The 15,027-nt window shown below is 42.1% G+C and overlaps 1 protein-coding gene across 1 annotated transcript in view; it reads left to right on the forward strand.

Annotated features, from left to right (window-relative positions):
• Positions 1–15,027, forward strand: part of CCBE1 (collagen and calcium binding EGF domains 1) — a 550,252-nt gene that overhangs the window by 520,545 nt on the left and 14,680 nt on the right. The window contains exons 8-9 of the mRNA XM_077462907.1: positions 9,417–9,556; positions 10,580–10,615. Coding sequence (XP_077319033.1) covers positions 9,417–9,556; positions 10,580–10,615 — 176 coding nt within the window. The remainder of the gene's footprint in view (positions 1–9,416; positions 9,557–10,579; positions 10,616–15,027) is intronic.

Here is a 15,027-nt window from a genome sequence, read left to right on the forward strand (position 1 = left end):
CCACCTGTGCTCACAGTTCTGAAGGCAGCATCTCGTTCCTCTCTCCAGTTATGTGATAAGTGACAAGTGATAAGGGGAGAGAGGAAGGAAAGAAAGTCTGTCAGCTGACTAGCTCCCCTTGCAGGCTGGAGGGAGCAGAAAGCCTAATCCACTCTCCAGCAAGTGACAGCAGCTGCTCCTCCTGGCCAGAAATCATCACTCACTGTCAGAGAGGAGCAGCTCCAGGACTGTAGCTGACCGGCCCACTGAGCCATCCGCCCACCCTGGTAGTCCCAATGGCCAGTACATGCCTGGTACCTTCTGTAGCAAGTTGTGTGCTAAGAGGGAACCCATGCAGGCGTGCTCCTGAGCTGGGCTGTGTGCATCTACAGACACACATGCAGCGCTGACAAGCCATGCCCCCCCGCCCCCCTGTCTATGGCTCCTGCTACTGCCAGACCAGGAAGTGGAGGGGCAGTGCTAAAGCTGGGACAGTGCTGGATCTGTTAGAGGTGATAGGTGAGTGTTTAGGAATGGGGGGTGGAGAGGTAATGGAGCAGTTTTTACCTTAATGCAGGGAATTGTTTAAGGTAAAAAAAAAACATTTTGACTTTAAAACCACCTTAATTTAACACTCAACCTCAAATCTATTCAAACACTTGACCCTTACACAGACCTTAACCACTTGCCAACCGCACTATAGTCAAATTAAGGCTGCAGCGTGGCTGGCCAGTTCTGGGAGGGGCATCATATGCTGTCCTCCTATGGTCACGCCCGCCGTGCACTTGCTGCATCATGTGGGCGTCATGCTCTGTGATCACTGTGTACCCAAGACACAGCTGATCACAGATCATGGTAAAGAGCAAATCAGTGACTCTTTGCCACGTGATCAGCTGTGTCCAATCACAGGTGATCACGATGTAAATGCAATGTTATCAGCATTCTTTTCCTCACACTGACAAAGTGAGAAGAGGAGAGGAGAGCCAATAATGGTCTTCTGTGAAAGGGACATCTACTCTGATAATCAGGGCACTGATTATCAGTGTCTTGATTACCAGTGCAGTGCCAACAGTGCCCACCAGTGCTGCCAATCTGTGCCCACCAGTGTTGCCAATCAGTGCCCATCATTGCCACCTATCTGTGAAGCCTCATCAGTGCCTCCTCATCAGTGCCGCCTCATCAGTGCAGTCTATCAGTGCCCATCAGTGCAGCCTCATCAGCGCACATCAGTGAAGGAGAAAAATTACCTCTCTGCAAAATTTTATAACATGAACAACTATGAAAAAAGTTTTTTTTTTTTTTTTATTTCAGTCTTTTTTTGTTTATTTAGCAAAAAAATCCAAAAAAACCCAGTGGTGATTAAATACCCCCAAAAGAAAGCTCCATTTGTGTGAAAAAAATATAGAAATTTCATATGTGTACAGTGTTGCATGACCACATAATTTTCATTCAAAGTGTAAAAATTGGCCTTGGCAAGAAGGGGTTAAAAGTACCCAGTAGGCAAATGGTTAAAGGAAAGGATCAGTCCAAAGTTCTAATCCAGTGATTCTCAACCAGGGTTCTGTGGATCTCTAGGGTTCCTCCAGAGGTTGCTAGGGGTTCCTTCAGCATTGGGCAATTTATGACTCTTAGCCCTTGTACACACGGTCGGAGATTCCGACAACCAAATCCGTCGGAGTAATTCTGACGGATTAATTCCGGAAGAGGTCCGGAAGTGATGTTGCACACACACGGTCGGACTAAGTTGTCAGAAAATCAGATTGTACATAACGTGATGATGTTATTTCGTTATGACGGGACTACGTTCAGGCTAGTAGCCAATAGCTTTGGTCTAGGAATTTGATCTGAGCATGCGTGGCACTTTGTCCGTCGGAGTAGGCTACACATGATCGGAGTATGTCCGATAGGAGCATTTTGTTGGAAAATTTTACCGGCAAGTTGGAAAACTTGGTCCGTCGGATATTCCGACGGAAACAGTCCGATGCAGACCACACACAGTCGGAATATCCGACAAAACGCTCCGATAGGACACATTCCGTCGGAATCTCCGACCGCGTGTACAAGGGCTTAGATTAGTTCCCACTGACACCATTGATCTTTTTAGCTATCTGTAAGGAGGTAATTCTTGGCAAAGACCACAAATGTAAGGACCATTCTTCCCAATGACCATCACACTATTGTATTATGAGTTGTAGATTTTTAATTTTTAGCAGGGGTTCCTCTGTGAAAAGGTTGAGAAAGACTGTTCTAATCAGACAAGTGTGCCTTAAAGCAAGCAGCTCTGGTGTGCTGCCTCTTTAACTGCTTCAGCTCCGGAAGATTTTACCCCCTTCCTGACCAGAGCACTTTTTACAATTTGGCACTGCATTGGTTTAACTGACAATTACGCGGCCGTGGCGACATTGTACCCAAACAAAATTTTCTTCCTTTTTTTCCTCACAAATAGAGCTTTCTTTTGGGGGTATTTGATCACCTCTGTGGTTTTCATTTTTTGCTCTATAAAAAAAAAAAAAAAAGAGTGTCAATTTTGAAAAAGAAAACAACAATATGTTTTACTTTTTAAAACCACAATTTTCATACACCTCGCGCGCCGTCTAGCTCAATGTAAAAAAATTTAACAAGCGCTTAAATCAAAAACTGCATATATGCGTTTTGCTGGAGGGTGTGGAATTACAATCCTATTTCGCAGCTGTTTTAATTAGGATATATACGTGGATATAGCCTTATCACTATTATATAAAGAAAACTCTAAAAAAATGGTGCAACTCCTGCAACAGGTGAGTTAATCCATCAAGAAAGAGTTAGAAACAGCGCGTATTAATCTAACCATAAACATTAGCAAAAGACAGCATTCACATAGTCAAAAAAAACTCCTAAAAAATGATCAAGCAAAAAAAAAAAAAAAAAAGGGAAGATAAATGATTCCCAGGATCAGTCTTTGATATTATGTTTATATAAAACAATGTCCAACTGAAGATTAAAGCTTGATAGCGAAGATTCCGGTCTCACAATTAATTCATTGAAAGATATATGTAGTTTTATATTGCACCAATGCCCGACATACACCTCCACACATGCATACATGTAAGATCCTGTCCCAGATTACTGCCAGTGGAGAGGTAGTCCCCCTTAGGTATTACTCTTACCAGACAATAGCTGGGTTCTCGCAGTTAGTAAGTCAATTCTCATAGGCGAGGGGTGCAGGGATCTTCCTTCACTTCTTCATATACTCCTCCACTCCATCTCCATCAAGGTATAATCAGAAGAAAGAAAAGTGCATATAGCGTGATACCGTAAAACCAATAAATGCTTTATTAAATTAAAAACCCACAAACATTGCACTCACAAAGGTAGAAAGAAAACAAGCATAAATACAATATGCAGATTGGCAGCTAGGGTCAAGGAAGATGGTTAGGCTAAACGGTGGTCATACCGCCTTCGGCAACAGCTCACTCAGCTAGTATTCCTCGGCTTAGCACTTCTCCCCCTCTAATTCCTGTCGCTCCTGCTGCATACAATCACGTATGGTTCCACCCTGACGCGTTTCGTCTTACTGACATCATCTGAGGGTGATGATGTCAGTAAGACGAAACGCGTCAGGGTGGAACCATACGTGATTGTATGCAGCAGGAGCGACAGGAATTAGAGGGGGAGAAGTGCTAAGCCGAGGAATACTAGCTGAGTGAGCTGTTGCCGAAGGCGGTATGACCACCGTTTAGCCTAACCATCTTCCTTGACCCTAGCTGCCAATCTGCATATTGTATTTATGCTTGTTTTCTTTCTACCTTTGTGAGTGCAATGTTTGTGGGTTTTTAATTTAATAAAGCATTTATTGGTTTTACGGTATCACGCTATATGCACTTTTCTTTCTTCTGATTATACCTTGATGGAGATGGAGTGGAGGAGTATATGAAGAAGTGAAGGAAGATCCCTGCACCCCTCGCCTATGAGAATTGACTTACTAACTGCGAGAACCCAGCTATTGTCTGGTAAGAGTAATACCTAAGGGGGACTACCTCTCCACTGGCAGTAATCTGGGACAGGATCTTACATGTATGCATGTGTGGAGGTGTATGTCGGGCATTGGTGCAATATAAAACTACATATATCTTTCAATGAATTAATTGTGAGACCGGAATCTTCGCTATCAAGCTTTAATCTTCAGTTGGACATTGTTTTATATAAACATAATATCAAAGACTGATCCTGGGAATCATTTATCTTCCCTTTTTTTTTTTTTTTTTTTGCTTGATCATTTTTTAGGAGTTTTTTTTGACTATGTGAATGCTGTCTTTTGCTAATGTTTATGGTTAGATTAATACGCGCTGTTTCTAACTCTTTCTTGATGGATTAACTCACCTGTTGCAGGAGTTGCACCATTTTTTTAGAGTTTTCTTTATATAATATGTTTTACTTTTTGCTATAATAAATATCCCCAAAAGTTTTTTTTTTTTTAAATCTTCATCATTTTAGGCCAATATGTATTCTTCTACATATTTTTGGTAAAAAAATCGCAATAACCATATATTGATTGGTTTGCACAAAAGTTATTGTGTCTGCAAACTATGGGAAAGATTTATGCCATTTTAATGGCATTTTTATGGCATTTTTATTTTTTTTACTAGTAATGGCGGTGATCTGTGATTTTTAGCGGTACTGCAACATTGCGATGGACAGATTGGACTTTTTTGGGACCATTGGCATTTATACAGTGATCAGTGATATAAAAATGCACTGAATACTGTGTAAATGTCACGGGCAGGGAAGGGGTTAACACTAGGGAGCGATCAAGGGGTTAAATGTGTGTTCCCTCAGCATGTTCTAACTGTGTGGGGATATGAGTGACTAGCAGGAGCCATATTGTTCATAGGAAGAAACAACATGGCTCCTCTCCTCTGACAGCACAAGGATTTGTGTGTTTACACACACAAATCCCCTTGCTGGCGCTTGTGCATGCGATCGTGCGTGGCTTGGCGGCCAAGTTCGCCCATGAGAGCCATAGTGCTGCAGTATATCTCCGTGACACAGTCAGCAAGTGGTTAAAATTCAAAAAATTCACTTTTTTTTAAAGTTTTGGAATGCATGTGTTTTTACCACTGGTGTTCCCTCGTTGGTCCTGAGGATCACTGTCTCTAGAAAAGAAAGTGTTGGTAAATCTGACATTTGAGCTGTCAAAGGAACAGGAAGTGAGAAGAACACTTCAATTGCTGAAGAGTGTCAAGAATTGCTGTCCAAGTGCAAGAGGGATATCCTGTTGATTTATAGAGATCTCCTCTTAAGCCTTATACACACGATCAGATTTTCCAACGGGAAATGTTGGATGGCAGGTTTTAAAATTTTCTGCAGACAAATGTCTGTTGTCGAATTTTCCGAGTGTGTGTACACAAGTCCGTCGGACAAATGTCCAAAGTACAAACACGCATTCGCTCGGAAGCAATGACAAGCCAGGAGCGGTCGGTCTTGTAAACTAGAGATCATAATGGAGAATTAACATTTGTGACGTGGAAAATTATGAAATCTCGAAATGCCGCGCACATTCTTTTCTTCTTTAATGGGATAATAATGAAGCTGCTTTGCTGGTGATACTGATGGAGTTATTGCAAACTAATTTTCAAAGGCTTTTTTTTTTCTTGTGATATCAAGAAAATTATATATTATATTATTATGCTTTTTTTTTTTTTATTTGGGCAAGTTACCACAACACCATTATCCTGTAGTATATAAGATCAAAGATACAACTATGTTGGTGTCCCTTGTCAATTTTACATTGTATTTTTTAAATGTAACTGCCTACTCCCAAACTGTCATTTGAAGTAAAACACATAGCCAAGTATTACTCGCAACAATTTTTTTATTGTGCATTAAAAAAAGAAAACAAATAAAATCAGACATGCTATCTGCCAATAGAACGTAACCAAAAAGTGCATTCTGTGCATCCAAAAATATAGAAAATATACCAAATCAAATCATTATTATTCAACCCAAAAAATAATGTCGAAGCAATAACTCCAAGGCCAATAATAAATAACACGTTATCTCCTCCAATTCCGCAACATGGCTGGTTGACAAACGGCCGTTCAGAAACAAAATGAAATGTGCGAAATGAAAAGCGCAAATCAACACTCACCAAACTTCTACTAACACAAAATTAGCAGAAGGAGCCCAAAGGGTGGCGCTAAAGAGCTCAAAAACAACGTAGTACATCACTACATTCGTATTTGTTGGCCAACAATCCGATCGCTTGTACAAGGCTTTACTTCCTGCTGTGTGATGGAAAGTTTATGGAAATATTCAGCTTGGACTAATATAACTTTGCATATACCATACCTGTGGGATCTCTCTAAAAGTAGGCACCACTACTCAAGTAATCTCCACTAGTTTTCAGGTCCTGTGCTGAACAGTTGCCCTGCTGCTAACTGAACACAGGAGATCGCTGGCATGTCATGAGTGCCATTCAGAGAACACTTTGCATTTTCCCAATGAATGCAAAGCGTTCTCTGATTGGATGAGGCGGGGCGGTGAGGCAGTGACATTATGGTTTCCACCCTGTTTAATTGGAGAATAGACAATTATACACACACCTAGCGTAGCTTACCACCCCTACTACCGACCCACAGCATTTGATTGACAGCAGCAGGAGCCAATGTCTCCCACTGCTGCCTCAGTCCCCATAAGTATAGTGAGAGAGGAGAGGCGAGGAGAGATGCAGCCATGCACAGTCCTGGATCGATTGAGGTAAGTATTTAAAGCGGAACTTCAGTCATTTTTTTAACTTTCCAGCTATTAAATCTTCTGCCCTTGTTGTTTTAACTTTGGATAGTAAAATATATTTTTTCTGCTAGTAAATACCTTATACAGCCCACTTCTTGTTTCCTGTCTGGTAAAAAGTCTAGACTCATGCACAGCTCTCTCTCTCTCTCTCACTCCCGAGAGAATTTGCCAGGAAGGGAGGGGGGTGAGTCATAAGAGGCCCAATGAGAGCTGCAGAGCTGGAGGTGTGCCTCTGTGTGTCGGTGTAAATCCAGGAAGTAAGCAGGCAGCAGCTTCAGCTGCTCACAGTTAAAATGGTTGCAGCCAGACTCAGTGAAGGGAGATTTCTGCAGCATTTTGGCAAGTACAGGATCACAGTATATATAAAATAATATGCAAAGTGGTTGGAGGGAAGCTTCAGAATGCCAAAGATGTTTTTATTACAAATTATGTGAGCAGACTGCAGTTCCTCTTTAAGAATGTGGGGGAACACAGAAAGTTTTAAAATGTTTTACCTTATTCTAGGGAATGCATTAAGCTAAAAACACGTTTTAAATTTAGAAACACTTTAATTTCTGAAAATAAACTTTTGACTGTTGATCTAGTTATCATTAGACCAGGAAATAATTAGATCCAAGGAAAATCGTCCAATGAGGGCACTTCTAGCGACATCTAATGCTGCGTACACACGATCGGAATTATGGTCAGAAAAAGGTCCGATGGTTTTCCCGACGGAGATTCACTCAACTTGTCTTGCCTACACACGGTCACACCAAATTTCGACCGTCAAGAACGCGGTGACGTACAACACGTACAACGGGACTAGAAAAAGGAAGTTCAGGAGCCAGTAGCCAATAGCTTCCATCTCGTAGTTGAATCTGAGCGTGCATGAGTTTTTGCGTGTCGAAATTGCATACACACAATCGGAATTTCCCGCCATCAAATTTTTGTTGGCGGGAATTCGGCCAGCTAAATTCCGATGGAGCATACACACGGTCGCATTTTCCAGTGAAAAGCTCTCATCACTGTTTTGCTGGCCGAAATTCCGATTGTGTGTATGTGGCATAAGAGTACATTTCTCTCACTTTGGAGATATTACCTTTCACTTCCTGTTGTGTCTACACAACAGGAAGTAAAGGAAAACTTCCCAATGAGACACAGATGGCAAAACCCTAATAGACATTTTAATTATTTCTTGCACTAAAAACGGCTTTAGATAAAGAAAAAGTGAAGGAGAAGTAGCAGGCTGATGAGTTCATTCATTCTGAATTATAAATTCAGACACTCTGCACTCTACTCACATCACTGTGTTCCCTGTTAGTACATGATCACTGCAGCAAAACTGATTGGCTATTGTGCTGCGTCTCCAGACTCAACTGATGTATAAGGGACTACAAGAGACTAATACCAGGTCAAATTCATGTACTTACACTGCTTGCATATAAAACATACATTTAATGATGTATTTATGAATAAATACTGACCTAACTGCATTCATTTGTATCTGATATATTAGCTTGGAGTTTACAATGTTTCCCCTTAAACCACTCAAGTGTTGCTTTAGCAGTGTGTTTGGGGTCATTGTCCTGCTGGAAGGTGAAACTCTGTACTAGCCTCAAATCACACACAGAGTGGTACAGGTTTTGCTCAAGAATATCCCTGTATTTAGCACCATCCATCTTTCCCTCAATCCTGACCAGTTTCCCAGTCCCAACTGCTGAAAAACATCCCCACAGCATGATGCTGCCACCAGCATGTTTCACAGTGGGGATGGTGTTCTTTGGGTGATGTGATGTGTTGGGTTTGCGCCAGACATAGCGTTTTCTTTAATGGACAAAAAGTTCAATTTTAGTCTCTATGTACGGCTTATTGTCGCCCTATGTACAGATACTCCAGCCTCTGCTGTGGAACTCTTCAGCTCCTCCAGGGTTACTTTAGGTCTCTGTGCTACCTCTCTGATTAATGCCCTCCTTGCCCGGTCCGTGAGTTTTGTTGTGTGGCCGTCTCTTGGCAGGGTTGCTGTTGTGCCATGTTCTTTCCATTTGGTTATGATAAAAATGTGATGGTGCTCCTAGGGATCATCAAAGATTTGGATATTTTTTTTATAACCTAACCCTGACTTGTACTTCTCAACAACATTGTCCCTTACTTGTTTGGAGAGTTCCTTGGTCTTTATGGCAGTGTTTGGTTAGTGGTGCCTCTTGCTTAGGTGTTGCAACCTCTGGGGCCTTTCAAAATGGTGTGTATATGTAATGACAGATCATGTGACACTTAGATGGCACACAGGTGGACATCATTTCACTAATTATGTGACTTCTGAAGGTAATTGGTTGCACCAGAGCTTTTTATGGGCTTCATAACAAAGGAGGTGAATACATACGCACATGCCAATTATCAGTTTTTTATACCTGAAAAATTGTTATATGTATATTCTTTTCTAATTTTATTTCACCAACTTAGACTGATCCTGTTCTGATCCATCACATATAATCCAGTTTAAAAAAAACACTGAACTAAAGACTGTAATGTAACAAAATATGTAAAAAGCCAAGGGGGTGAATACTTTTGCGATGCACTGTAATAATATCTCAACTGTTTAGAGCTTAGCTACATGTATTTATTTTATTTGAATAAAAATTATTTGAATTGGCTATAACAAGATTTTTTTTCTTGACGTATGTTTCAAGGGTTACCAGGTCCTAAAGGAACTGCTGGCCAACCAGGTCTCCCTGGGCCTCCTGGTCCCCCCGGCCCACGAGGATTCATGGGCCCAATGGGACCATCTCCTGAGATTTCACATGTCAAACAAGGAAGAAGAGGTCCCGTGGTTAGTATTATGTTGATAATATCTGTTTTTCTCTGATCACTACTTTCAAATCACATATTCAAGACTTCTCTTATGTTTCCTTCTTTCTCTAAAACAGCTTTCCACATCAAACCAGACCTTCACTAGCACAAAAAAATGCAGATTTGCTCATATATCAATGTATATAGGGCAAATCAAGGGCTCCCTTGCTAAACATTGCCCCCCCCTCCAGATCATTTATTGCCCCGCTGTTCTCTCACTATACAGTAGAGGGCAGTAAACCCTCTACTGTACAAGGGGGCTGAAAGAGAACGTATTACCAATGAGCATTTGTAATAATATGTAGCACTAGGGAATGAGTGCTCTTCATAGAATTGACATTTACAGAAAGCCATACAAAGAGATATCTTTGTTTAAAATTTACAATATCCTTACCCATTTTTCTTGAATTATAGGATAGCAGAAGAAACGGTGATCTATCCACAAAAACATATAGTCAATCCAATATATCCATGTCCTGGTTTAAGTATCTAACAAAATAATATTCATCTACCCATTCAATGAAAGACTAATTAACTTTAGTAAGTGACTTTGAGGTTACAGTCGTGGTTAATTGATGATGGTCCTAATGGAGTCCTTCCCTGTTTGGAGCCTTTGCATGATGACCCAGTCTTCAGTTTTCCTACACATGGTCAGCTGTGGTCTTTTTTCCTCCCCATAAAGGCTCCTATTGCCAAATTTCCTTCTAATTTACAATGCATGCCCTGCTAGCTGGAATTCTGCTCCCTATTGATTCATTTTATCATTGTAGCCCCTGTTATTTCTTACTTTGTACATCATTGTGAATAATCTGTATAAATTATCTATAATGACAGTGTATGGGTTGAATGGGTTCATTTACTAAAAGTGGAGAGTGTAAAATCTGGTGTTTAATTGGACAAGCTGAAGTTTGAAGATGATTGGCTACCATGCACAACTGCATCAGACTTTTGCTGGCATGTACTACATATTCTCTTTGCTAAAACTCCCTTGTGTGTCCTGCAGGGTCCATCTGGAGCACCTGGGAAAGATGGATTAAAGGTATGTAGCCTGTGTGACTACTCTGTCATTGCCCAGACTAGATTTAGGTAAAAGTCATGAATGACTTTGGTTTGTGGTGTACACTTTATATACAGTAAGTCACCTATTCGTTGTGGTAACACACGTTTTACTATAAGTTACTGCAGCCATGGTGCTCTTTACAGTAGGTGTTGTCATGCATCACATTCAGTTGCCGTGCTATTCTCTCTAAATGAACAGGTTGCTGAAATGCAATGCCTGTTAATGTGGGAAGTACCTTACAACTGTAATAGAACAGGGATGTGTGCAGCATACCTTGATGTCATTTTTACTCATTTTTCGTTTTGTCATTCTCATCCAGTATGTTTATGTGTGTGTCTCCCAAATAGTTTTTAAGGTAGTACCCATCTATTGATAGGGTTGCCTTCACCCTAAGCCCTTGTACACACGGTTGGAGATTCCGACGGAATGTGTCCTATCGGACTGTTTCCGTCGGAATATCCGACGGACCAACTTTTCCAACTTGCCGGTAAAATTTTCGGACAAAATGCTCCGATCAGACATACTCCGATCATGTGTAGCCTACTCCGACGGACAAAGTGCCACGCATGCTCAGATCAAATTCCTAGACCAAAGCTATTGGCTACTAGCTTGAACATAGTCCCGTCCTAACGAAATAACGTCATCACGTTATGTACAATCGGATTTTCCGACAACTTTGTCCGACCGTGTGTATGCAACAGTTTCAGACAAAATCCGTCTGACAAAATCCATCAGACAAAATCCAACGGATTTGGTTGTCAGAATGTCCGACCGTGTGTACAAGGGCTAACAGGATGTAGACACGGGCACAAATGTTTGAGAATCTCCAGGAAGTAAATTTGTTCATGTATCCTTTGTCTCCTTGTACAATATTATATTTCTCCTTTGGCATCTCTGTGGTAGAATCCTATCCCCCTCTATGCCATGATAATGACACAGGTTGCCACTAAATGCTCCCTCTTACCCTGTATCGCTTAGTTTTGGTTGAGCATTAATCAGGTGATGGTAGACCCAGGGAAGTTAAAGAGGAAGTAAACCCTGATGGGTTTACTTCTTCTTTGATTCCCTGCAAAGGTAAAGCCTAATGGACTACTATGCATCGCATAGTAGTCCATTATGTGTCACTTACCTGACACAGGAGCCAGCGATGTCACCGCTGTCCCCTTGTGTGTGGAGTCTCCATCTTCTCGGTGGGTCTCGCTGCTCCGGTGCTGTCATTCGACAGAGCCGCAATGATGTCACTCCCGCGCATGCGAGCTGCCACTCGCGACATATCGCTGTTGACAGCTGCGCTTAGTGAGCCTGCGCGCCGCTGTCTACGGCACATGCGCCGTAGACAGCAGTGCCTGTCTTTTGGCAAATATCTCCTAAACCGTGTAGGTTTAGGAGATATTTATTGGATCTACAGGTAAGTCTTAATCTAGGCTTACCTGTAGGTCAAAGTGGTTTGTAAGGGTTTACAACTTTAAGGGTTTTGAGCCAATGTTATTTTTTAATTTCTGATTTTTAATTCCCTGATTTTCTAGTACAGTAAACCCTTGGATGCAGAGTAACTTGGTTTGAGAGCCTTTTGCAAGACAAGCAACATTTTTTAATAAATTTTGACTTGATATACAAGCAATGTCTTGATATACAAGTAGCGTCACGTCACAACTGAGTGTAAAAGAGAAGAGAGGCGCTTCTAAGTGTAGCAAGATGATTACATTTAATGAAGGTACAACATTTAGCAACATATTGCTACCCTTATGCCGCGTACACACGACTGGACTTTTCGAGGGACTAGGTCCGACAGACTTTTGACGGAGTTCTGACGGAGTTCTTTCAGAGTTCTGACAGACTTTCCGAATGAACGGACTTGGCCACACACAATCACACCAAAGTCAGACGGATTCGAACGTGATGACGTACGACCGGACTAGAATAAGGAAGTTCATAGCCAGTAGCCAATAGCTGCCCTCGCGTTGGTTTTTGTCCGTCCGACTAGCATACAGACGAGCGGATTTCTCGGTAGGAACTGGGTCCGGCGGAGTTCCGGTGGAAAAATTTGAAACGTTCCATTTCTAAAGTCTGTCAGACTTTTGCAAATCAAAAGTCCGCTGCAGCGCACACACGATCGAATGGTCTGCCGGAATAGTTCAGTCGGACTTTTGATGTTGAAAAGTCCGGTGGTGTGTACGCGGCATTAGAGTCACCTCTCTTCTTTTATACTCTGGAGCTCCTGCTGGATTTTGATTCTAATCCCCTTGTGGAGGCTTCCATTTGTGGATGGACATTTTATGGTTACACAACCTGGTCACTTTACTATAATCTTTTTATATGGACTATAAACTGAAGGACCTATGAATAAATGGTTGTGGAATGAATAATTTCAGGTAACCATTATTTCTTATGGGGAAATTTGCTTTGATATACAAGTGCTTTGGATTACAAGCATGTTTCTGGAACGAATTATGCTCGCAATCCAAGGTTTTACTGTATGTACTTTGTGGTTTACATGTGGTTTACACCTTTTATAGAGCACAGCAAACTGTTAGGATATAATATGACTCAGACAGCGCTACACCCAATTTTATTTACCAACTCCCTCACCAGCTTAGGATAAGCTTTAAAGTGATTGTAAAGGATCGTTTTAATTTTTTTTTAAATAACAAACATATTACACTTACCCCCCACTGTGCAGTTCGTTTTGCACAGAGTGGCCCCAAACATCCTCTTATGGGGTCCCTCGGCAGCTCTCGTAGCTCCTTCCCACATCAGATAACCCCCCTAGGAGAAGCGCTCTCCCAAGGGGGTTACCTTGCGGGTGCACTCCCGAGTCCAGCATTTGCATCCACAGACACAAATGTCGGGCTCAACACCACCCCCCCCCACCCCCCTGTCATTGGATTTGATTGACAGCAGTGGGAGCCAATGGCTGCTCTGTCAATCTATCCAATCAAGAGCCAGGACCCAGTGGAGAGAGGGACAGCGCGTCACCGCTGAGGAGATTAAGGGGCTTGGGTAAGTAAAACGGGAGGGCTGGTGACTGCCAGGTGTTTTTTCACCTTAATACATAGGTTGCACAAGGTGAAAAAAACACGAGGGTTTACAACCCCTTTAAACAATCTGGTACAGTAAACTTTGATATGGTTGCTTTGCTCTTTCAGTCATGTATATATATATATATATATACACACACATACACAGTATCTCGCAAAAGTGAGTACACCCCTCACATTTTTGAAAATGTTTTATTATATCTTTCATGGGACAACACTGAAGAAATGACACTTTGCTACAATATAAAGTAGTGAGTGTACAGCTTGTATAACAGTGTAAATTTGCTGTCCCCTCAAAATAACTCAACACACAGCCATTCATGTCTAAACTGCTGGCAACAAAAGTGAGTACACCCCTAAGTGAAAATGTCCAAATTGGGCCCAAAGTGTCAATATTTTGTGTGGCCGCCATTATTTTCCAGAACTGTCATAAACCTCTTGGACATGGAGTTCACCAGAGCTTCACAGGCTTCCACTCCTCCATGATGACATCATGGAGCTGTGGATGCTAGAGACCTTGGGCTCCTCCACCTTCCATTTGAGGATGCCCCACAGATGCTCAATGAGGTTTAGGTCTGGAGACATGCTTGGCCAGTCCATCACCTTTACCCTCAGCTTCTTTAGCAAGGCAGTGGTCATCTTGGAGGTGTGTTTGGGGTCATTATCATATTCGCATACTACCCTGCGGCCCAGTCTCTGGAGGGAGGGGATCATGCTCTGCTTCAGTATGTCACAGTACATGTTGGCATTCATGGTTCCCTCAATGAACTGTAGCTCCCCAGTGCCGGCAGCACTCATGCACCCCCAGACCATGACACTCCCACTACCATGCTTGTGTAGGCAAGACACGCTTGTCTTTGTACTCCTCATCTGGTTGCCGCCACACATGCTTGACCATCTGAACCAAATAAGTTTATCTTGGTCTCATCAGACCACAGGACATGGTTCCAGTAATCCATGTCCTTAGTCTGCTTGTCTTCAGCAAACTGTTTGGGGGCTTTCTTGTGCATCATCTTTAGAAGAGCCTTCCTTCTGGGACAACAGCCATGCAGACCAATTTGTTGCAGTATGCGGCGTGTGGTCTGAGCACTGACAGGCTGACCCCCACACCCCTTTAACCTCTGCAGCAATGCTGGCAGCACTTATACGTCTATTTCCCTTAGACAACCTCTGGATTTGACGCTGAGCACGTGCATTCAACTTCCTTGGTCAACCATGGCAAGGCCTGTTCTGGTTGGAACCTGTCCTGTTAAACTGCTGTATGGTCTTGGCTACCGTGCTGTAGCTCAGTTTCAGTTTCAGGATCTTTGCAATCTTCTTATAGCTTAGGCCGTCTTTATGTAGAGCAACAAT

The sequence above is a fragment of the Lithobates pipiens genome, unplaced genomic scaffold (genome assembly GCF_037356315.1).
Source record: "Lithobates pipiens isolate NorthernLeopardFrog02 unplaced genomic scaffold, aLitPip1_a1.2 Scaffold_3, whole genome shotgun sequence".
NCBI lineage: Eukaryota > Metazoa > Chordata > Amphibia > Anura > Ranidae > Lithobates > Lithobates pipiens.